The 26,208-nt window shown below is 42.4% G+C and overlaps 1 protein-coding gene across 2 annotated transcripts in view; it reads right to left on the bottom strand.

Moving 5' to 3' along the window:
* Positions 1-6,334: 6,334 nt before the first annotated feature.
* Positions 6,335-26,208, bottom strand: part of sgms1a (sphingomyelin synthase 1a) — a 32,869-nt gene continuing 12,995 nt past the window's right edge. For both annotated transcript variants that reach the window (XM_056291539.1, XM_056291540.1), the window contains exons 2-6: positions 18,949-19,852; positions 18,647-18,764; positions 12,136-12,289; positions 9,735-9,901; positions 6,335-9,057 (exon numbers count right to left, since the gene is read on the bottom strand). In XM_056291539.1, the coding sequence (XP_056147514.1) occupies positions 8,881-9,057; positions 9,735-9,901; positions 12,136-12,289; positions 18,647-18,764; positions 18,949-19,562 (1,230 nt within the window). In that variant the 5' untranslated portion in view covers positions 19,563-19,852 and the 3' untranslated portion in view covers positions 6,335-8,880. The remainder of the gene's footprint in view (positions 9,058-9,734; positions 9,902-12,135; positions 12,290-18,646; positions 18,765-18,948; positions 19,853-26,208) is intronic.

Below are 26,208 nucleotides of genomic sequence, written 5' to 3'. Positions count from 1 at the left end.
AATTTCTCCAGATTACCTCAACAAATTAACAGCTAGAATGCCAAAGGTCTGCAATGCTGTAATTGCTGCAAATGGAGGATTCTTTGACGAAAGCAAAGTTTGATGTAAAAAAAATCTTATTTCAAATACAAATCATTATTTCTAACCTTGTCAATGTCTTGACTCTATTTTCTATTCATTTCACAACATATGGTGGTGAATAAGTGTGACTTTTCATGGAAAACACAAAATTGTTTGGGTGATCCCAAACTTTTGAACGGTAGTGTATATATATATATATATATATATATATATATATATATATATATATATATATATATATATATACACATATATATTTCCATGATTAGAATCTATAAAACTTACATTTTATATACATAGCGTCCTATTAGGAGACGTGTGCTGTGTGCATTTGTAGAGAAGAAAACATCTTGTTTTCCTTTATGTTACTTTTCTACTATCTATAGCGCAGAAGTACCAATTCATCATTTTGTGTTAGATTTTGGGTGACCTACGAGAGCACCCGACCAAGACGACATTTGTTTTTGTGCGTACAAACTTACTAATAAAACTTATTCAGATGCAGAATTCTGATTAATGAAGGCGAGGCACAACATTTTTTAGCCCATCCGGTGAAACAGAAGAGGTCACAAAATCCATACCGCCAGGGTAAGAGTATATAAATACAAGGAGGTACAACTGTATACGGTGCGAGCTGAACAGTAGCACAGTCGTTATCTGTGACAGGCGTCGGGGCTGTCATCTGCTTATCCTCAAGTGTCACTAATATGCCCTATTTCCAACACCCCTAAACCAAAAATAAACGCTCCAGCCCGAGATAAAAGTGTTGTTTCAACGTTGATGGATGCATGGCGATGCCTCGGAGTTAACCCCTCAGGTACGGTAGCGAGATTACGGAGGCAGACAGTTTTCTGTCTATTGCTGTGCCAGTGCCAGCAGTGAGAACTTTGGACAGATGGCTCGGAGACCGGTTCCAGGCATTAGTGGGCGTGATTTGACTTCTTGACTTGTTATAATCACACATTATTTGCAGAAGCAAGTGTCTTCCAAGTCCAGTCTACGACTTCCAGTAAGGCCACACAACACAACAGTCCAGCCTTGTGTAAGATGTAACCTTACAAATGGGATTTACCGAGTCAGACATCGTCTCCATACTCAGATCTTCTTGGACCTGTGACACAGACAGACGCCGCTGTGTGCCAGAGGTGACTGCTCTTACCGAGATTCACCACTGCACCGCACTGGCTGTTATGACAACTGGAACTGCAGTGCAACTTCAAACGCAGTCACAAGCGATTACTGTACATTAAGCAAGGGAGCACTGGTCCGGCTGACAGAGCATGGCAGGCAAGATGAGTGACCTTTGAGGCGATGATAAACTATCGTGTCTAATTGGGGACTGTCACGTTCAGCTCTTCAGGTCATTTCCGTCGCCTCACGGGATGTTGATCCCCGAGGGGGGAGGATCCCGTGCCAAAAAACACTGATGCTGGTGTGTGTGTGTGTGTGTGTGTGTGTGTGTGTGTGTGTTAAAAATAATGGTGTCAACATCAGCATCATCAGCATCATCCAACTTCCTGCTGAGCCCAGAGCACGCAGGCACAGAGAAGCGAGAGGGGAGTCAAAATGAAAAATGCCCCCTATAAGATGCCTTGAAATGGCAGAGCTTTGTTTTCATCTCGTCTGACTCCAGAGCGTCTCTAAACCTGTGAAAGTTATAAAGGATGAAAGTTTGTATGGGTCTTGACATATTTTAAATTGGAAGGCGGGCCCACTTGCAATTCCCTTCGCCACGAATTAGATCAAAACATCACAAGGTATCCTAAGCAGAAAGCACATTTTCCAACATGTGAGCTATAACAGCTATCAAAAATAGATATTGATCAGTTGAGGCGGTCCAAGAGACATGTTATGACGGAGGCATTCTGGTTCAATCCGTGTTATTTTTTATCTTAGCGGGACGAGACCTATCTCTCCGTCTTTAAAGTCCAAGCAACTTCTCTTCTTTGATCATCTTCCTGCCATTGTTTGATTGGTTTGCTGCTAAAGAAATGAAAGGATTGCTGGGGAGGACACGTGTCAAGCTTTCAGAACACAACGTGCACGCAAATAGAGGAATAAAAACATCAGCGCCGATATAACCCATATGGCTATTTCAATGCTCAACTCCTTCTTTCCCATACTACCCACTTTTACAAGCCATCCATTATTAGATAAAAGCGACATCTGTGCTCCAAGAACTTTCACAGACTAAGTTTGGCATTATGACGATTTACATAACAGTAGGGTAAAATGTCTTTATTTAGCCATGATGTTGTTTTTGGACTACTTTGTTCAGGATAAAAGCAGGTTATGGTATGATTATGTAACTGTGAGAAAGAATGATAATTAACAATATGCGTGTGCATGTTGTTGCTTTGAGTATTCACCATTTAGAATAATGGGGCTACCTTTTCATTCTCACCAGACTTCATGCTGCAATAAATTATATTATTAACTTAGTCGAGAGAGAGGGGCAACAAACATGGCCATCTTAATAAATAAATTAAACTTATATAGCGCTTTTCTAATACTCAAAGTCGCTTTATATAGCTTAACACTATATGTATATATATCTTAACACTTACTGCATTGAATCCAATATAGGAAGATTCTTCCGCATGCCGAAACCCCGATATCAAATTTAGGGCTTGAAAATGTAAATGCGCCCTTAAGTTTTCTGTCCGTAGAACAGACAGCGCACACACGCACAAATGTGTGCAGAGGACGGAGACTACGTAGTGGGAGAGGCTCCTAGGGAGAGTGATCTGGCCTTTGTAATGAAGTCAACTGAACATGGGAAACTGTGGAGGTTCCTGGAGCACAGCCTCCCTCCTGCCTGGCTCTCGTTCGACTACGTGCAGTAGTAGTGCGTGGGAGCCGGGCTGGGCTTGCCAGCACAAAGCACAAGCTCTTCAGGGTGCCAGCAAATACTTGAGTGAGCCGAGAAGCCGGCACTTGAGATAAATTCATATTATGCTTCATTAAATCAAAAGAATCACGTGGCCCTCCTGCTCTTTTAGAAGGCTGTTTAAGGTATACCCAATATCACTCAAACCCCCTTTGCATAAATAAATAGTCATGATACACTATTTGTTCATTTTCTCCCATTTTCATCCCAGTTTTTCATGTCCACTACTTTTTTCCCCTCAAGCCCCACCGTTGCACACCCCTTTTGGTGGTTGGGAAAGGTGTCAACTACGACGTGCATCCTCAATTACATGCAGTATCAGCAATCTGCTTCTTCTCACCTGCCAGTGGCAGGTTTCTTGGGGGGGGGGGGGGCATAATGCATGCAGAGGCTCACATCTTTCCCTGTAATACAGGTGTCCCATCAACCTGTAGGGGACGCCAATTCCAATAGCAGGACACATTACCCCCCCTGATTCCCAACACAGGAGCAAATGTGCTCACTGTGACATCCGACAAGGCTGGAGACAACACCTAAGTCTCGGACCATGAACCTCAGCAGTGGGACGCGATTAGTCTGCTGCACCGCCCAACAAAATATTTACATAATTTGCAATGTCTTGTTAACCATGCACCCGTTTGCTGAAGATTAATAAGACCACTTTGAGAATCGAATGAATGGTACACCGTCATGTTGTATGTATACACCTATCAGCCAAACATTAAAACCACCTGCCTAATATTGTGCAGGTCCTCCTCATGCCGCCGCCGAAACAGCTCTGACCTGTTAAGGCATGGACACAAGACCTCTGAAGGTGTCCTCTGGTATCTGGCACCAAGACATTAGCAGCAGAACCTTTAAGTCCAGTACGTTGCGAGGTGGGGCCTCCATGGATTGGACTTGTTTTTCTAGCACATCCCACAGATACTCAATCAGATTGAGATCTGGGGAATTTGGAGGCCAGAGAAACACCTTGAACACTTCATCCTGTTCCTCAAACCATTCCTGAACAATTTTTGCAGTGTGGCAGGGAGCATTATCCTGCTGAAAGTGGCCACTGCCATCAGGGAATAACATTGCCATAAAGGGGTGTACCTGGTCTGCAACAATGTTTAGGTAGGTGGTACGTGTCAAAGTAGCATCCACATGAATGCCAGGACACAAGTTTTCCCAGCAGAACATTGCCCAGAGCATCACACTGCCTCCGCCAGCTTGCCTTCTTCCCATAGTGCATCCTGGTGCCATCTCTTCCCAAGGTAAGCGTGAGACACACACCCAATCGTTCACATGTTGTAAAAGAAAACGTGATTCATCAGACCAGGCCACCGTCTTCCATTGCTCCATGATCCAATTCTGACTCTCACGTGCCCATTGTAGGAGCTTTCGGCAGTGGACAGGGGTCATCATGGGCAATCTGACCGGTCTGCAGCTACAAAGCCCCATACACAACAAGATGTGATGCACTGTGTGTTCTGACACCTGTTTGTCATAGCCAGCATCAACTTTTTCAGCAATTTGAGCTACATTAGCTTTTCTGTGAGATCGGACCAGATGGGATAGCCTTTGCTCCCCAATGAACCTTGGGAACCCTTGACCCTGTCGCTAGTTCACCAGTTGTCCTTCCTTGGACCACTTTTGGTAGGTACTAACCACTTCATATCAGGAACACCCCACAAGACCTGCCGTTTTGGAGATGCTCTGATCTAGCAATCACAATTTGGTCCTTTTCAAAGTTTTTTTTTTCTCCCAATTGTACCTGGCCAATCACCCTGCTCTCTGAGCCATGCCGGTCGCTGCTCCACCCACTCTGCTGATCCGGGGAGGGCTGCAGACTACCACATGCCTCCTCTGATACATGTGGAGACGCCAGCCTCTTCTTTTTCACCTGAAGGTGCGGAATTTTGCCAGGGGGACGTAATGCATGGGAGGATCACGCTATTCCCCCCAGTTCCCCCTCCCCCCTGAACAGGCGCCCCCACTGACCAGAGGAGGCGCCAGTGCAGCGACCAGGACACATACCCATATCCGGCTTCCCACCCGCAGACACGGCCAATTGTGTCTGTAGGGACGCCTGACCAAGCCGGAGGTAACATGGGGATTCGATCTGGCGAGTCCTTGTCAAAGTTGCTCAGATCCTTATGCTTGCCCATTTTTCCTGTTTCCAACACCTTAACTTCAAGAATTGACTGTTCACTTGCTGTCTAATATATCCCACCCCTTGACAGGTGCCATTGTAACGAGATAATCAATGTTATTAATTTACCTGTTAGTGGTTTTAATGTTTTGGCTAATTGGTGTATAGGTAGAGCTATTGAAAATCAGCAGCTTTTCTTCATCAGAAAATATTCTGTAAGTCCTATTCTATCAGAGGTCATTCATGTAAATGTGTACAATATTACTTAAGATACACATGGACATCTATGCCAATGGTCCTTGTCCCGAACAGGCATATGTGATATTGTTTTTTTTTTCCCCTTCTTTCCCCTCTTTTTCTCCCCAATTGTACTTGGCCAATCACCCTGCTCTCTGAGCTGTGCCGGTCGCTGCTCCACCCACTCTGCTGATCCGGGGAGGGCTGCAGACTACCACACATCTCCGATACTTGTGGAGTCTCCAGCCGCTTCTTTTCACCTGACAGTGAGGAGTTTCGCCAGGGGGAAGTAGTGCGTGGGACGATCACACTATTCCCCCCAGTTCCCCCTCCCTCCCGAACAGGCGCCCCGACTGACCAGAGGAGGTGCTAGTGCAGTGACCAGGACACATATCCACATCCGGCTTCCCACCCGCAGACACAGCCAATTGTGTCTGTAGGACACCCGACCAAGCCAGAGATAACACGGGGATTCAAACCGCTGATCCCCATGTTGGTAGGCAACGGAACAGACCGCTACGCTACCCGGACGCCCCCATATGCGATATGATTGTACAGTGCTGTATTGTAGGTGTGCAATTTAGTGTCAGGTGTTGTATTCAAATTTGGGATTGTGTTTATTCCAAGAAGCTATGCTCACATATGCTTCTGAGGTCTGACAGAAGTGTTCGGATGTAGCCGAACAATTACAGGTGGCGAAGACAGCAACGGCCATGGCCATGTTTTAACGATGTTCAATGTTAAACTCGTCGTGTTAACAATGTGGAGGGCACAAGATGCATCTTTAAAGTTGCATATTTCAAAAGACTGCTCCTCACTGTAGGGTAGGCCATATCTGGCTCTCAATGCAACTCAAGGTGTCCATCTGCTGGCTGTTAGGGAGTCTGCCATGATGTCACCTTTGGCATTGGGCACAATAAAAATGATCAGGACAAGAAGGTATTTTTTGATAAATTGATGGAACAACGGAAACGGTCAAATAAAATACTTAATAGTAAAATCTTTTATTCAAAAGCCTTCCGAGTAGAATTCTCTGTATTATCTATCATAGTTTACAAACATCTGATGTACGGACAAAACAAGGACATATTGATTCACTGGTTTCACAGAGAAACAGACAAACTGATTACTTGAAAGAAAAACAAAAATCCAGCTTGATTGGCAACTACAGGCAAACTAGGTGGCAAACACATCAACTTGACTCTTAACACTAATTGCCATTCACACCGAGGGCGGTCATTCAGACGCACGTACAGTGTCCTGGTATGAACGAAAGGTTTGACCCATCTTAAAACAAAATATGGTTCTCTGTGTAGAACGCTCTGTGCTTATAAGACATCAGAAGAATTGAGAGATTCCAGAGTCTACTGCTACCTACAGCTGAGAAATGTTCTGACATGAGAAGGGGGGGGGGCTTACATATCTGACTGTCAATGTCATCAACAAAAGATATTAGTGTCATCACCTAACATTGAGAGACAGAAATTTTCACACCACTTTACCCCATTCAGACAATCAATGTTCTGATAAACTTAATGTAGTTATTTTAGTGTTAACCATTAGCAGGTCCCCAAGTTTGACCAGAGCTTAGTTGTATAGGCTTACAGACATTATCTTTACTAGTTCAGCTTGCCATCTAAAAAATATCCTTTTATAGAAAATGTCATGTAACCATGATTTCAGTCTTAAAAAAGAAACAAATTGGATTCAGTTTTCTTCTTCTGAAGAACTGAGTCACAGTAAAAGAAAGAATAAACAAAATGTCAACATGCAAGTGTGCTTAAGACTATAAACAAAGACAAATTTTCACATTCGTGGAAAGTTCATTTGTTTTCCTCCATATGCATACATTTGGCCAAGTATTTTATTAGCCTTGTGCACCATGCCTGTGCACCACACTTATTCTCCCCACACTGGCTCTCTCTAGGATATTTGGCCAACTACAATAGCAGGTAGTTTGCAATATTTTTGGCATTGCTTTTATGAGGCAATGTAGAACATATAGGCCATCAGCTAATAGGGTAATTCAGCAGAACAAATATAACTGTAACTATCACGCACATACCAATAGCAAGCATGCTCAGAAACTTTGCCTAAAGCTTCTGTTTTCTCAGCTCCAACATTCTCGAGTTCAACACAGTTGCCACACTAGAGAAATTGCACACATAATGCACCATCACTGGACATTTCCCTCGCTGCCCTAGTCATCAAGACACTACAAATATGATATACTTTCACAAGAGGACAATGCTGAAAATGTTCCATGACACTGAATTCATCACCACTCTCCTCTATTAGCCATCCGGCCAGTAGTTATGAGGTGAGACTCGATATTGGTTGCAAGAGAGGGGCTCTTTACAATATCTCTTGTGCAAGCATTACAGTGCTGATGCACAAGTTAAGTCCAGGGCCAGAGAATGGTTTCTGTTAGGAATATTCAAAGGGATAACGAAAATCAGCAGATGTGATAGTTAGTGTCTGAGTGATTGAGAATCACTGAGCAGCAAAGACGAGGTCAAGACCAGTTGGTGAACAGGAAATGATGACGGACATAAATAAAAAGAAACAAAATTAACAGTCATTTTGCTCCTATTAGAACAACACTGACCAGCTGAACACAAACTGATATCATAAAGGGTTAATAAATAAGATGGGACATTTGAATAACTGCGCTTAATTTTGGGAAGACCAATCTTCAGGTAAGGCTGGCATAATTATTCTTACATTCATGCGAACAAGACCATTAAATAGGTATCACATCACGCCATGGTGTTGATTGACCAACAACCAAGGCAGCTAGACACAAGACACATACTTGAACTGTTGTACAATCAAGCTAAGGAAGGCACTGGAATAATGCTACATACCACATTAGATTCTTTTGCTCTCAGTTCTCCATCTTGAAAAAGGTAAAAATCTAAAAATCCTCTATTCGACATCATTTTTGAAAAATAATGTTGAAATACTTAGAAAACTCTTTTTTGCACCTTTGACGGATTTTAGCAAGGATAAATTACAAAAGGGAATTTGCTATAAAAAGGAAAAAAACTGATTATGGCATTTTGGTTATCAAATAAACATTAGACTGACACTATTTGCACTGAATAAATCTTATTAGATAAGATTGGACAGGAAATTGGAAAATAATATATTTTGCATCAACAAGAAGGTAATCTAAAGTCACCATGGCTGTTAAATAACATAAGAGGTCTGCTGAAACGCTTCCTGACGCTACTACAAATAGTAATGTAGTCCAAGGAGGGGAAGGTAAATAAAAATAAAATGATGAGTGCTTCATTCTCATAAAAAAAAATCTGTCAGGAGTAAAATAGAGGGGGATAGGGAAAAGAAATGATCTATAAACAAATTAATAAGTGAGTCACAGTGCTAGCCATTTGGACAAGGATGTGTCTGCTATGAGTAATAGAAGTGAATGGACAGCGCAAGGTTAAAAAAAAATGCTGTCTTTAATGGGTGAAAACAGCACTTTGGGAAGTCTTTTGCCACAGAGCCCTTGCCTCCTTTTACACAACCCGGGTCATGGAGTGTCCAGTCGGCTATACCGCACGCCACGGTTCCATGGCAACACTCTCCATGACAATGGAAGCTGATAGTTTCTAGGGACGATGCCGTTGACATTTTCCTCAAAGTACTGGAACAGTCGGTACCACCAGACCCGTGAGAAAGGATTGCTCTGCGATGCCTCTTTCAGTGACTGAAATAAAAGACAAAAAAATAAAATGTTATGAGCTTTTGAGTAGCGAAGAATTTTGTGCTATCAGTATTGAGGAGCACACATGGAATCATCTCAACGCTTTTGATATGGGAGGTTAATGTCGGGGATCAGCACTAGCAGTAAAAATTAAATTATTTGAATGGCAATGAAAGACTTATTTTTCGGCAAACTAGCTACCTAATAGTTGTCACAGATTTAAAAGAAAAACAATGTTAAGATGTTATCAGCAAAGTAAAATCCTACTTTAACATTTGATGAAAGTAAAGAGAAACCGCGCACAACTAATCTTTCACCCACCCAATCACTGTAATCGCTTTCATAAAGCGATCATCCACTGACATTAGTGGACAATGCATGTAAAACATGGGTGGCAACAGTAGGGCTTGATAATTTCAGAATTTAGTAGGGGGGAAAAAATGATGCATCCACAAGCAGCAAAAGGAGACTGAACCCTTGTGGCATGTTTTTTCGCCACTGAGCTTCAGCCCTGTGTAGCCATCACTGTGTCTCGCTGAGTTAGGATTTCAGTCACTTGGTTGATTTCACCTAATTAGACATTAGAGGCAAAGAGAACCAGAATCAATGTAACAGAGCACACCGCTAGGCCAAATTACAGCCGAAGTAACATCCATAGTAGTGAAAGGTGCTGCACTCACCTGCTGATTGGCCAGTGTGTGGTACCACCAGAAGAGGCGTGTGGTAATAAAGTATGCCACCACCACATCCACAGTGTAGTGGTCATGGGCCAGCAGGATGCAGAAAATCCCCACGGCACTCAGGGTCCAACAAAACCAGTGGTACCACCAAAATCGTTTAGGGGAATCTGCCAATTGAACAGAAGACAACTTGCAGGATTAATGACCCAAAAAGCACAAACCCAACTGGATCAGCATAGAACTTGAACTCACTGGAATGAAGTCTTTCGAGTTGGTGTAAACTATGCGGTACTGATAAAGTCACAAGCAGTAAAGGAGCAAATGTTGAGACGGAATCTGTGATAAAGCTACTTTGTTCCCAGTAAAACCCAGTTTGCAAAAGGCCACTAGGTGACACTGTTATATCAATCTGGGTTCCTAACATAAATAAAACAGGAGAGCAACTGCACCATGTGATGTAGAAGCAGGAAGGATTGTTTACATAGTTTACATGAGCATTTCAATTACGGCTTGAACAATAAGCTCTAATCAAGACCTTTGAATTTGCTTGCTTAATAGTAAGTCGGGTCATTGTTCAAAGTATAGAACACAGGGAGATATGCCCTGTGTGGCAGAAAAAGGGGTTATGTAAGACAGTAAATAATGCCTTAGCAGGCAAGAGAGCATATTGATAAGTGTTAACAAATGGTGCAACATTTTCTCCATATTTCCTGATAAGAAGGGATCAAAAGTTCAGACGAGTGGTGCAAAATAAGTCAGGTTGATTTACTCTTATCAGTATGATACACAATGTTGCAAAAGCACTTTTTTTGTCACTTTATTCATCGTTTTGTCTAGAGGGAGATTAAACTGCCACCACTTCTCATGGGATTTCTTGGTGAAACCCAAATCGGAAAATTTGACAAATATTGTGATTTTTAAATGCACTTTCATCTTGTGTCAGGCTAAAAGATAACATAAAAAAGTCAACTTCTTCTCTGCATAACCTCCCTTTATTTTTTGATTTAGATATACTCTATTGATCCCCGTAGCGAAATTATGCACTGCATTTAACCCATCCTAGCTGTGTAGCTAGGAGCAGCGGGCAGCCACCATACAGCACCAGGGGACCAACTCCAATTCATCTTGTCATCCCTCTGTCAAGGGTACAGCCAGGAGTATTAACCCCAACATGCATGTCTTTTTGATGGTGGGGGAAACTGGAGCACCCGGAGAAAACCTACCACAGACACAGGGAGAACATGCAAACTCCACACAGAGTACGACCTGGGATGACCCCCAAGGTTGGAAAACCCTGGGGCTCGAAACCAGGACCTTCTTTGCTGTGAGGCGACAGCGCTAACCACTGCGCCACCATGTCGCCAATCCTGCTTCAACAATAAAAAGCTTTATAGAGTTGGAGATGAGAAGATGCAAACATGGACCAAAAACAGCACCATAACATCATGTTATCATGCTATCAAGCCAAACACACAAAGTTGAAATTTCTACTCCTACATGTCACTTTTCTTGACATTACAAAAAAAAACACCGAAAAAAAATAAACAGTAAATGCTCGGCTGCAATAATCTCATTTTGCGAAGCCAACTCAACTAAAGTCCATAGCTAATTAAAAACAGTGTTAACACACCCTTGCAAACAGAAAAAAATTACTCAACATCATTATCAACAGGACAGAGGAGGTATCCTTTAAGTACTTCTTTTTTTAAACGGTAAGAACATGTTTCTCCTCAAACGATCTTTAAAAGTCAGTCTGCAACTGATGCACAAATCGGCTGTTTGCCCCACTTCTGCCATTGTTTTGTACAGAATTTTTAAATGTTGTTTGCTTTACTTACTCTGAGTGAGAAAACCAGCAAATGCCGCATAATTTTCAATTGCTTTCGTGGTTTTCAGTTGTCTCTGATGTAGCCAACGCGGCGGCGCGTGAGTAGTCAAAGCTTTTTTTTTTTTTGAGATACTTTCCTGATCCCCGTAGGGAAATTACACTGCATTTAACCTATCCTAGCTGTGTAGCTAGGAGCAGTGGGCAGCTGCCGTGCAACACCCGGGAAAAACTCCAGTTTGTCTTACTATGTCTTGGTCAGGGGCACAGACAGGAGTATTAACCCTAACATGCATGTCTTTTTTGATGGTTGGGGAAACCGGAGCACCTGAGGAAAACCCACCGCAGACACGGGGAGAACATGCAAACTCAACACAGAGGATGACCTGGGACCCCAAAGGTTGGATAAACCCAGGGTTCAAACCCAGGACCTTCTTGCAGTGAGGAGACAGCACTAACCACTGAGCCACCGTGCCACTTTGTATATACTTTTACTGGTAGTGCCCAGAGTTTGCACTGTACAAATGAAATGAACACAAAATCAACACAGGATTGTGTAGTTTGTCTGGTACTCACATTCCTTGATGAAGAGATAGGTTAGTGTTAGCATGACAGTGTGGCCGCTGTACAGGTAGTCCCCACACATAGTGTGAGAGCCGGTGATGGACAGGCCTCCACCTGCAATCATTTTCATTATTCTTCTCATTTGCGCCTCCCAATTTCCAAGAAGCTGCAAGACACACAACCGTCAATTACACATGCTGTATAAAAATCGTGTATAAAAATAAATTTATTCAAGCATAACATGTTTGTAAAACACGCAACAGTAAGTCAATCAAAGAAGGCTGAATCAGTTCATCTGGATACGTTTAATGACAGATACGTTTCATCACTCATCTAAGTGACCTCTTCAGTCTAAACTGACTGCAGGTATCCCCACCCTTATAAACAGCACAGTTGCATAAAAACCGACACCAACGACCAGTTTCATAATGCAAATATGGGCATAACCATTAACTAGAATTACAATGGCCATGTGTACTATTCACAGAGGATTGGGGAATGGTAGCAATCACAGCACTGTAAGATGGCGATAGATGTACTTAGGATAACCACACTGATTGCAAACATTCCCAAATCCTCTGTACACATGGCCATTGTAACTCTAGTTAATGGTCACGCCCATACTTGCATATGAAACCGGCCGTTGGTTTTGGTTATTACGCAACTGTATTGTTTTTAAGGGTGGGGATACCTGCAGTCAGTTTAGACTGAAGATGGCACTTAGATGAGTGATGAAATGTATCTGTCAACGTATCCAGATGAACTGATTCAACCTTCTTTGATTTTCTTACCTGGGTTATTGAGCATGCATAAAGACATGCAGCAGTAAGGACAGGTTTTGTGGTGCCATCAGGTGCGACGCGTCACATTTATGCACAACATAGCTAGGATGGGTACACTATTGTCACGTACTCATTGGAGTGGAGAAGGTACAACTGCGCACACACACACACAGAGCTGTACAATAACTTTTTTCCCAAGCAGTACATGTGCTTCTACATCGAAAAAATGTAGGACCACGGTGAAAAATGTTCAAGTAACACAGAGGTTATTAACAAAAAATTGATTACACACATATTTTACTGTGTGTGCATTGTGTTTGTGCGTGTGTGTCCCTTCTCCTTGTGTGCAATTATGATGTGAAAACAAATGGAGGACTACGAAAGTGGAAGACCCTAGTATCTATAGACACTGGGCATGGGCCTTAAAATATTGAAAGCAACATTGACATAGCTTTTTAAAAATCACTGACATTTTTAAACACAGCTTTTTAAATAAAAAACGCAAGAGCTTTTTAAAACATTTGAAAGTTTTTCTTTTAACACTGAAGCATTGAAACAACTTTTTGAGACACGAACAGTTTTTAAAATATTGACAGCATTTTAACAGCGGTACTGGTTCTGCAATAGTTTTTTTCTCAGTGTGTGTGTGTGTGTGCGTGTGTGTGCGTGCATGCAGTAACTTTAAACGTTAGCCTATGCATGTAATATCACTCTAGATCAGGGCTTTTCAAAGTGTAAGAAAGTGAGCCTCCCTTCAGAGAGCATCAAGTCACCGGGGCCTTCCCCGTTTTAATAAAAGGCATAATAACAGTACTTTCAGAAACTGATGGTATGCACAACAATCACACCCTACTGTTCTCAACTAATATGCGAGGGCTTTTGATAGTGTTGGCTACCGATAGTAAAGAATGATGATGATGATGTTGAATGAATGCTGTGGAATGCCGATTTATTTTTTTCTGTTGGACTATTTTCCCAGTAAGAAAACAGCTGACAAATTTAGATTAGGTGGTCTGTGCCTTTAATGTTAGTCGGGCACAGGCTTAGAGACTGTATGGCAGGCAGGAACATATTTGCTGACCTCTTTGGCATGTTGATAGTGTCTTTGGTTCTGGTACAGCATTGTATGGGTCTGTGTTTGAGTGGAAATTATGTCCTGCTGTCGTGTGTGTGTGTGTGTGTGTGTGTGTGTGTGTGTGGGTGGGTGGGTGGGTGGGTGGGTCCGATTTCCTGGCAGTTTTACTCTAGAATACTTTGTTGGTGACCGCTGACTACAAAAGTTGTGTTTTACCTGCCGCATGAGCTGGTGTAATGGATGTGATTTATCATCATCTATAGACTGCAGACATTATGTTAAACAAGCAAGATACTGTAAGGAAGCGCACTGGAACACGTGTCTGCACTGTCCTGGGTTCCCTTTACACCCTGTAGAAAAAGTTGACCCCCGATTGTCATTGTGTAATTCACACTCTGGATCGGATGCTGAATATAATTTTGCTAATACTGCTATGTCAGCGACTTGTTTTTAGTCATCCATCATCTTGGTTGCCCCATGGAAAGTCCAGTCATCAGAGACAACCGAATGACAGAAAAGTCGATTCCTGAATGCAGAGTGAATATTGGACAGCTGTTTCCAAGCGAGTACAAAACACTTTTTACAAAATTACACTGCTACATACAACTGAGGCCCCAAAATGTAATTCCCCCGACCATGTACTAGTGACTTTTTTTGAACAGACCCTTTAATTGAGACCCAGGACACATTCTCCTTACCCATGAAGCCCAAACTAAAAGAATAATAAATAAAATAAAACGGACAACAAAAATAAAAACTAAACTGAGAAATAAATTTTATAGCTAGAAATACCTTTCTGAAAACAAAATCTTGACCATGTTTGGAAAATAAAATCATGATTAACAGAATTCTTGGTCCTTTTCAAATTTCTGACTTTGTCCCATCTACACCTCATCTTCCAGACCTGGAGATACAATACTTTCCCTTAACAACTGTAGTAAAAATTACTTATTTTTTATAACTGGCAATTGGGGCCTGTCGTGTTATTTCTGTAGTATGCAGGTTTAACTGAATTATGCTGCAGTGTTATTCTATTTTCAGCTTTTTGCAGTGGCTTAAAAAGTGCTTCGCAAATAAAAGGTATATTTTCCTCCTCATCATCTAATGAGACAGTTGGAAGTGCCGGATACTTACAAGACTACAAGACGAATGATTCAGCCATGAAACTATAAGAGCACTTGTTTAAGGATAATGTCCATTTTTCCCTAACCTTTTCAGTCAATATGCCTTATGATCAAATAAACTGGAGAAATCTGTCTAAATTTTGATGAAAATTTATTGTCCAAGAAAACAGCAACTTGCAACTCCCCATGACTGCAGATGGGGGCTGGTTGTCTGGTTTTAGAATTTGCACCGCTGTTGGATCCGCACTACTACAGTGTACTTCTCCACCGACTTCCAGACAGCAAACATGCGTGCATGTGACATTGAAGGAAGGCCATGCTGCACCGACCTTTTGAATACTTATTCCAAAAATACTGGTATACCTTTTCAATGAGATTTAAACTCAAATGTAGAAAATAGATCTTCTTTTTCTCCATATTATTAATCACCAATTTCCATAAGCTTTCAGACCTGGAAATAAAAAAAAATCCTTTTCCATGCTCTCCAGACCTGTGGCAAGAACCCTGAATTAACGCGGAGCAGAGCCCTCACAAGTATGCATGTACGCACACACAAAAACAGCTACCTCACTGCCACACTGTACAAGTCACTGCACTTGAGGTCGTGTGCTAGTTCAGATGGGATTTTGAACAGAAAACTAGACCTCAGGGCCTGAGAGAATACAGAGCAGGCATTCATCTGTTTATTTGGAGGGCAAAGACAAACATGTTTTTCACTGGCTTAATGTTAATCTGTGATGCAATCTCCCATGATCATTGCAGAATAATTCTCAACACTGTTGCTTTAGTAGCTACTGGATTCATACTGCAAATTTCAAAAAGAAATTGTTTATCAGTTGTGTGACACCAGAAGACTGTGACTGACCATCTAACATGTATAAATTGGCAGCCTTTACGACATTACCAGCTTGATAATCCTAATAAATACTCTGATGCCCCTTTTCCACTACATGGTACCAGCTCAACTCGACTCGCCCTTTTTTTTCGTTTTCTATTACTGGAAAGTACCGGCATTTTGGTAACTGTTACCACCTTTGTCGAGGTTCCAAAAAAACTGGAGTGGGTGCCAAAATCAATGCAGACCTCCGGTTGGTCAGAGAAATGCGTCACTGCATCATTTTGCGTCACGGTGTCATCAATGCGCACATGGGATATCACCCGGCATTTTTAAATATCGAAGCGGTCGAAGCAGCGTTATCTTAAAAAGTACATTTTGAAATAAAAAAAAAAACATGGACAGGTGAAAATCCAAGCTGTGGTCTGTCGAGGAGGTATGGTAAAGGAAAACGACACAGAAGCTAGTCAAGTTGAGTCGAGCTGGTACCATGTAGTGGAAAAGGGGCATAATACCCTTAAATTGCCTAATACTCTTAACTGGAAGAGCTTAAGACCCCCATCCCATGTCAGATGGATCAGGGATATTATGTTGTATCTTAAGCTGGAAAAGATAAAATTTACCTTAAGGGGTAACAGGGACAAGTTCAAGAAAGTCTGGATGTTTTTTCGGACTTACTTTGACACTTTAACCAGTATAATAGACTGGGATGCCTCTTGACAAGAGTCAGGAACAGCCCAATGAGTACTGATTGTAAACCCAGAGATTCTTTGTATATACCAGGTGAACGATGCTGATTATTTTTCTTGAACTTTTTTTTTCCTTCAATTTAGTGGTGTGTAATTTAATTATTCCTTTAATCTGCATTTCTCCTTGTGGATCTGGGAATGTTAAATTATTCAATACGTGATTGTAAATGCCAATAAACATTTTCCAAAAAAAAAGGTATCGGATACCATAACCATATATGAGAAGGTGTATCCTATTTAACTGATGTGAAACGTCCACTTTTGCTTATTGCAGGTCTCTGGTTAATGTGCAACATAAAATTACTATAGCAAGAGAAACTGATCTCTATCTTGGAAATTCTCCGAACTAGTCCAGGATTCACTCATATGTGCACAAAACGTACACACAAATCTCTTTACCCTTATGATCAGTGGTCCGAGAAAAGCACTCAAGTGCATAGGGCTAACAAAAGGGAATGAAAACTCATTCTGTTGAGTTTCTTTATGGCAGGAGTTTGCCAAAAGCAAGACTCAGTAAACATAACATTAGACCAAGGCAAAGGACTGCATTACTGTACTATAGGAAAAGGGTCTTTATGCATGCTCAATAATCCGGGTAAGAAAATCATGGAAAGTTGAATCAGTTCATCTGGAAACAACTTTATTGAGAGAAACGTTTCATTACTCATCGAAGTGACTTCTTCGGTCTCAGCTGACTGCAGGTATCTCCACCCTTATAAACAATATAGTGGCACAACGATCGGTTTCATATGCAAATTACCATGAGCTTTAACTACAGTTTCAATGGCAATGTGCACTATTCACAGTATTGGGGAATGGTTGCAATCACAGCATTGTAAGATGGTGACAGAAATACTCTTGCGCCCCCCCCCCTTCAGTTCAGGGATGGTCATTTCCTCTTCACATAGATGGCCTCATTGACTCCCCGTTCAAACCAGTGTTCCTCTCTATCAAGGATGTGCACATCCTCATCCTTGAAAGAGCGGCCACTGGCCTGTAGATGGGTGTAGACTGTGGAGTCCTGGCCTGACGTATTAGCTGTTCTGTGTTGTGCCATTCTCTTGGTCAGTGTCTGTTTAGTTTCCCTGATGTACAATTCATGGGAATCATCCCAGCACTTCCAACAGCATATACTATATTGCTCTGTTTGTGATGGGGGACCCGATCCTTGGGGTGGACCAATTTCTGGCACAGCGTGTTTTGGGGTTTGAAAGCAACTGAGACGCAGTGTTTGGAAAATATGCGTCTCAACTGTTCCGCCACTCCCACCACATATGGAATGCCCACTGGTTTATGCTTGGGCAGTTGTTGTCCTTCTCCTCTCTTCCATCGGTTAGCGCACTGTTTGGGCATCTTTTAAGTCTGTTAAGTGCCGTGATGATTGCCGTGAATTGTACATCGTGGAAACTAAACAGATGCTGGCCAAGAGGATGATACAACACAGAAGAGCTAATACGTCAGGACAGGACTCCACAGTCTACACCCATCTACAGGCCAGTGGCCACTCTTTCAAGGATGAGGATGTGCACATCCTTGATAGGGAGGAACACTGGTTTGAACGGGGAGTCAATGAGGCCATCTATGTGAAGAGGGAACAACCATCCCTGAACCGAGGGGGCAGCCTAAGAGTACATCTGTTGCCATTTTAAAATGCTGTGATTGCAACCATTCCAAGATCCACTGAATAGTACACATGGCCATTGAAACTCTAGTAAATGCTCACACAATTTGCATATGAAACCGATTGTTGTTTTCAGTCGTTATGCCACTGTATTCTCTATAAGGATGGGGATACCTGCAGTCAGTTGAGACTGAAGAGATCACTTAGATGAGTGATGCAACATTTCTCTCAATAAACGTGTCCAAATGAACTGATTCAACTTTCTGTGATAAAGGAAAAGGGGTTTTCATGACCAACCAGTTAACAGTGAGGAGACGTATAAGCATGTCTCTCATACCTTTGGAGAGCATTTGAAGTGCATCCCAGGTACAGGCAGAGTGGTGATATACATTGTCACACACCGGTACAGGTACAGTGTGCCAACGATGAAGAAGAATCGCCGGCCAATAATTGACCTGGAAACATATGCAAGAAAAATATGGATATTTTAACAACATGATATTGAGTTGGAATTCCATAAGCAAATTAATACATCAAATGATCACAGCAGAATTAAATAACATTAAATAAAAGTGCTACACACACTTTTGTTGAGGCTGATGAACTCAAAGTACAAAAAGGTAAACCTCAGGTCTGTACCTGTATTTGAGTAGAGTCCACTGTATGATCCAGAGCCCCACCAGAAGCATGCCATTTATTTCACAGATGGAAAAGGCCCACTCCACCCTGTCAAACAGGTCAAAGAACTTATCAGGCAGTGGTGGGGTGTGTTCCTTTGTTGGCACCCTCTCGTGGACAACTGAAATAACAATGCTGGTGGTAACAAAGCACACCACCGCGTAGACAAATGCTACACCCGTCTTCCACCATTCAACAGGGAAAGGCATGCATGCAGCCTCTATGTTGGGAATAGGGATGTGGACCATCTCTTTTCGGATGCCATTGAGTCCCATTGAGCCATTTTTCTGGGGCTTGCTCATCCCATTTGGCAGCCCCACAACATGCCCGTTGGCATGACCGTTTTTGTGTGCCTTGATGTGAGTCTCTATCCGTAATGTCTCCAGGCATTCTAACAGCTGCTGCCCACCATCAGATGAGACCAGTGACAGAGGCGTTGTCTGAAAGTCAGCCTCAGTGAGCCGGAGAAGAGAGGCACCATCCGTTAGTCGGAGGGCATCGCCGTACTCCTGAAGTCCCTCCTCGATCAACCAATTGGAGACATCCTCTGCCGACCACAACCCCACCTCCTTCATCTTGGCCAGAGGGGAATGTGGAAGGTCAGAGTGTCCTGGGACAGTAAGAGAAGTAGCACAGGAGGTTTGGCAGTCTATGAGGCAGTGCTAAGTCCTCTCCAAGCGTGGCACATTGTGTTTATGGATCGTTGAATGGGGACACCCAGAGGCACCCCAGTCACCTCGGCAGATGATAGGGTATAGCAGCAACTAGCAGTAGGGCTAGAGGACGTAGCTAGTAGACAACCACAGCGGCCTCCTTTTGACTCTTCCACCTCATCACTTCAATGGCTTTCTTACACACATTACTCCTGTTGGAGAGAAAAAAAACAAGATAGTGATTAAAATGACCAATCACTTAAATGTGACAATGGATGAATTTTGCTTCCAAAACAGGACAAGGTGTAGTCTCAGACAGGATGTCTGCTCAGAGCTCGAAGCCAGTATGTATGTGCTATCACTGAAAAGCAGAACAGTACTGGTCATGGGTTACTTGGCTCTTTCAAAATTGCTGAAAATCATCATTAAAACACCACTTAAGCTCCATTTCGCAGACACGAAACATTGTATGAATTATTCACACCATTCAAAAGCCTTTACAACAATAACAGCAACAATAGAAGCATTAAAGCAACCAGCGCAGGTTTTACCCCCCCTTTGATCCTCACTGCAGGGAAACCTTTTTCAGATCAGCTGCAACATCCTGTGTGGCTGAGCTCTTTTGTACACCCAGCCACTCAAACTTTCACTGTAATAGCCTACCATTTGATTCCACAGATGCCACAAAACCAAACTTAAATGGAAGCCACTTTACTTTGTAGGGCTGGGCAATATAGCTGAAAATGCTATCACAATAAATTGTATCATTTCAATCCATATCGATCATTTTAATAACCTATTTTTAATAAAGATCAGGAGAAAAAAGGTTGAATTTAACTACTTTATTTTGAATTTAACCAGCTTACTTTGAATTTAACCACTTCATCAAGGCACACAGGTAAAGTGATAAAATACGTCTGTTGTATTCCCGTTCTTGGTCGCGACAGTTTTCCTGCACAATTTACACACCATGGTGTTCTGATATCGGTCAGACTTAAAAAAAAAAAAAAAAAAAAAAAAAACTGCCATACTGGTGAGCAGACTTGTCCCTTTTTAAATCAACAACTTCCTCACCGTCTTTTTCTCTTTTTTTGGACCTTTTCCCCCCTTTTTCTCCCTGGTTGTATCCAGCCAATTATCCCACTCTTCTGAATTGTCCCGGTCACTGCTCCACCCCTTCTGCCAATCCGGGGAGGGTTGCAGACTACCACATGCCCCCTCCGATACATGTGGAGTCACCAGCTGCTTCTTTTCACCTGACAGTGAAGCGTTTCGCCAGGGGGACGTAGCGTGTGGGAGGATCATGCTATTCCCCCCAGTTCCCCCTCCCCACTGAACCGGGGCCTCGACCGACCAGAGGGGGCACTAGTGCAGCAACCAGGACACATACCCACATCCAGCTTCCCACCCACAGACATGGTCAATTGTGTCTGTAAGGACGTGCACTCCTTTTCTCACTCTGTTGTCGTGTCACATGTCAATGGTACAACTGAACCACGCACCTGTTAAATGATTGGCTGTTTGCGTGTCACTCGTAATACATTCCAATATCAAGGGATATGATAGGCTGTTTACGAGGCAGGGAGGGAGCATGCGTTGGGTTTGTCTGTTAAATGATTGGCTGTTTGCATGTCACTCGTAGCACACTCCATTATCAAGGGATACGATAGGCTGTTCATGAGCCAGGGAGGAAGCACACATATTTGTTATGTGCTTTCATGGCGGTTTTGCATTTAATGCATTTAAGTGAAACTATCGAACCGTCTATCGAACAACTTTCTTATTGCTGTTGTAGAAGTATCTATCACTAGTACATTTCACTATCGTTTTATCACCCAGCCTAGTACGTTGTCTCCTTTTCATACACCATCAGCAGCAAACAGTGTTTTAACTGGAGTCCTAACTAGGGTCCTGGTTGAAAATGGCTATTAATCATGACAGCCAATAAACAGACTGAGGATAAATTGATTGATAATGGAAGAAAAAAAACATGTGATGCAGAACCCCCACAGATAGACCAAATGATAAATTATTATCCTTGACAGCGCTGAAAAGACAGGGCCAAAAACAGATAAATCCTAATATCCTAATAAAGTTTGACAGAGCAGGCTGCCAAGTTACTCCACCAAAAATTTTCCATGTAATGCAAATTTCCATTGAAAAATGATTTTTAAAAAAAATCAATTTGAGTACTTTAAATATTCATGTTACTTGGATGAAGGACATACATATTAGCTTACCAAAAATGTCTCATTATCACACTTCGCTGTCCAAGTCAGATTTGCATATGCTACACACTTGCATACGCTATATACTCAGTCTTGGATCACTGACTCTAATCCAGTTCCAGACAACAGTCAAAACACAGCATCAATGGGGAGATGAAATCACCCACATCTGTTGCTAAGCCTAGGTTTGTTTATAGAGCGTGCTGTCAGCGATTGACACAGGGTGGCCCGCCTAGCGTTCCGGGGAGTGCGAGGTTCAGCTGGCGGCCAAGGCTCATCTCCTGGAGCCGGGAGGGTGGGAGGGAAAGAGAAGGCCAGGAGGAACCCATAAATCAGGCTGAAGGTCAATGCCGAGCTCTGGCTCAACCCCACCCGTGTTGAGAGAGAGGGCTGGCAGACAGCAGCCCAGACCCACCTACCCAGCACAGTTTAACTCTGGCCAGCCAATCAAACTGGATGATTGACAGAAATAGAGGATCCCATCTCCACTACCTCATCCCACCTCAGATAAAACAGTAGCTAGGCTGAAAATCATCTAGGCCAAAAGAACAAGGCCCGGTTAATGGGTTTTAAGATGGGCCATCTAGGGCTCTAAGGACATCTGGCATCACTTTTGGTCCTGCTGAAGACTGGAAAATAATTTCTTCCAACAACATTAGGACTCCAGAGAGGGCAAAAAAAATAAACAAATGGATAGCATACTAAGAGTGCAACATGGCAGACAACACTGCTATGTGACGCTACAGCTACATGTTTATGCTGCATGCAGACATCAGTCACTGAAATGCATTGCAAACCACAAGCCAAAGTGGATGGACTAGAGAGAAAATAAACAATAAATAAATAAATAAATAAAACAAAAGCTGCTCCAGCCATCCAATCACTTCACTTTACTTTTGATACTGCTTCAGCCTATTGAGTTCAAGCGGGAAATGTCTGAAATTTGGCTCCAATTTCGAAATGGTTTCCAAAAGACAATGTAAAATGACTGTCTGGCTAGCTTTGCTTTACAAGGTAATAAGCATAGTTGCTGAGCTGGCGGTCACTTTGGGTACATGACGTTATTTGGGCAAGAAAGGTAATCAGGTGAGTTTCATAGGGGCTGCCTGTCAGTGGCTTGGTCAGTCCTGTATCAAAGTTGGATATCAAATGAGGGCGCTGGGGATGATTGTATTTGGAGACCAGCCTTGAACATCATTCATTGGTTCGCCCAAGGTCTAGCTGTGATTGGCGAGTTACATTGCCGCAATGCAAGGAAGCAAAAAAAAAAAAAAAAAAAAAAAAAAAAAAGAAAAAAGGAAAAGACCAGGGGTCTATTTTCAAGTTGCAAGCAGCAACATAACTCAAAGTGGCTGAGCTTCGCAAGGCAAAGCTGCCTACCAAGCATGTTATTTTTAAATTCAAATGAAAGTCATTGACGTTTACCACTTTGTCTTGCATTTGTCAAAGTGCTTCAGCAGCTAATGTCTGCACGCAGGATAAGACATAGGCTGATGAGTGCAAATCAAAGAGTGGTTACGCAGCACAGAACGAAAGATAGAAAGCACGTACGTGTCTTTGTTAACAGTGTAAAAATCAGACTGAGCAGAGATTAGCTGTCACTGAATCAGCTGTGTTCTGAGAACCTTTGCTCTTTGAATGAGCTTCTGGGGTGCCCAGTGTAGTAATATGTTCACAAAACTCAACTCAGCAGGCCAGGGAGAAAAACAATCCCTTCTTTTATTTAGCCTAACCATTATTTGCCTAGATGAGCCACCAGGGAGCCGGCGGGGTACAGTTTAGAGAGCACTACACCAACTCTTTACTGCACAAATGAACCATTAAATGAGCAGTTTTCTTAAGAAAAAAAATTGATACAAAAGAAAATCTTGATTGGAGTTACACCTGAGCTGAGGCTAAACACAAAGCACGTAGACCCAATTTAACTGACCCCATACGCATGCAGCATAGAGCAGGCAGCCTTCCTACATCATCAAGGCATTTTGGTGTGTACTAAGGTTAACCAAACTCAGGATTACTAAGTAGGAGGCTTTGGGCCAATAGCTAAGCCTCATTCAAAGCACACGGTAATAAGATTAAGTAAAGCTCGGGCACTGTATTGCTCAGACAGGTAGAAACAATGGACAGTCAAGAAATGATGTAACTTTATAATCTTGTAAGTTTCATTATGAGAGGCTCAGAGTTAAAGGGACACGGGCATAAAGATCACGGAAATGTTAGACCTTAGCTGAAATGAGTGATTTTCCACAAACTGCTTCTCTCTTTGGAAGCTGGGAAAACAGTGACAATCCCGCTCCACCCATACAGTGTGCACATTAGACCATTAAGAGAACAGAGATTTATGTTTTTTGAACTATTGCAATACAAAGACATCTTTTAAGAAGCAAGGCGTGCTTGTGCATGCCTTTTTATTGAGCAAAGATGTCTACAGTCAAATGTTTATTACTTATGTTATATTATTTATGTTCATTTATTACTGTCAAATGTATGCTGGCTGCTGGACTGACTTCACTCATAGCTGTGCATGTTTATGGTGTCTTTAAAGGAAAGTTGTCTGTCTCTGAAACAGGAGATTGGATACATGTACACACAACAATCACAGAAAGAAAAAACGAGTTAAATAAACAAGCCTGGTGTGTCTGAAAGATTTTTGGAGTATCACAGACATTCAACAAAAAAAGTATTATACACACGTGTTTATCGATCAGCCAAAACATTAAAACCACAGACAGGTGAAGTGAGTAACATTGATTATCACATTACAATGGCACCTGTCAAGGGGTGGGCTATACAGTGGTGCTTGAAGAAGAGTGGGGTAGTTGGCCGGATACAATTGGGGAGGGAAAAAAATCCCAAAAAAAGAAAGAAAGAGGGTGCGCCGAGATCAGGGCACGCACAAGCGCTTGAGCTTGTGCGTCTGTTTACTGAATATATATTAAAACCGTGTGACGATACTGCAAGAGATTTTTGTCTCGCTCTTCATTTAATGTCAGAGTGGAAATAAATTGCCACAACAATATGGGGGCTTGCCTGGGAAGCCTAACCCATATTCTTCTTTGACCCACTCTCTGCATGGATTAAATCTGGCCGGCCAGTCTGATGAAGGGATTGAAAATCGCCTGAGACCCAGGAAGTCTACCTCCCCTGAGGACAGCTCGTAGTCAACTCCCGGGGTTGAGAAGAGACTGTTGTGAGATTGTGGAGAACGGAATTGTGTGATACAGCTTTTTATCTAAATGAAGATACAGCGTGGAAGGCCATATGAAGACATCTGAAGGTTATGACATTCACTCAGGGGTGACGACCCACTGGTAAAGGAAATACTGAATAATGTCAACTGAATGATCATGACAGGAAATTTCCGATTAGCAGTGACTGCAGTTTAGAAGAATGGGGAGGAAACAAAGCAAACTTTTAACTGACAAGTCTTGTCTGACGGGATGAGTAAAAGACATCGTGATGATTCCTGTAGACAGCTTTCATTGTGGGAAAAGAAATTTGGATTTCCTGAAGGATAAGGATAAGAAGGGAAAATATGAAAGTAACAAAAAAAGACATGTAAAAGTGATTGTAAGCATTGATGAAGCAAAAGGAGGAAAAAGAGAAAAGAAATAGGCAAAAGAATAGTGAGAAGAGATATAAGGGGGGAGGCAATTAATAACTGTCCTCAGCTTTCACACAAGGACCTGGAGCTCCTCCCTGTCTTAGCCTATCATCAGAGACCCACAGACCAATTATGAATTAAATAATGGAATTAAATAATTAAATAAAAATAATCAAATAATAATAAATAATTCGGAATTAAATAATTGCCATGACAGAAACCTTGGGTCCTGGCATTCATGTGGATGTTACTTTGATATGTACCACCTATCTAAACGTCTTTGCAGACCAAATACACTCCTTTATGGCAACGGTATTGCCTGATGGCAGTAGCCTCTTTCAGCAGGATAATGCCCCCTGCCACACTGCACAGATTGTTCAGGAATGGTTTGAGGAACATGGCAAGAGTTCAAGGTGTTGCCTTGGTCTCCAAATTCCCCAGAACTCAATCGAGCGTTTGTGGGATGGGCTGGAAAAACAAGTCCGATCCATGGAGGCCCCGCCTCACAACTCATGGGACTTAAAAGAATCTGCTGCCAACGTCTTGGTGGCAGATCCCAAAGGACACCTTCAGGGGTCTTGTGGCATCCATGCCACAAGACCACAGCTGTGATCCATGCCTCGATGGATCAGAGCTGTTTCGGTGGCACAAGGGGGACCTAAACAATATCAGGCAGGTGGTTTTAATGGTTTTGGCTGATCGGTGTATGTGTGTGTGTCTGTATATAGCGCATACG

Source organism: Lampris incognitus, chromosome 13, assembly GCF_029633865.1.
Source record: "Lampris incognitus isolate fLamInc1 chromosome 13, fLamInc1.hap2, whole genome shotgun sequence".
Taxonomy (NCBI): domain Eukaryota; kingdom Metazoa; phylum Chordata; class Actinopteri; order Lampriformes; family Lampridae; genus Lampris; species Lampris incognitus.
This window is presented reverse-complemented; position numbering and strand designations above follow the sequence as displayed.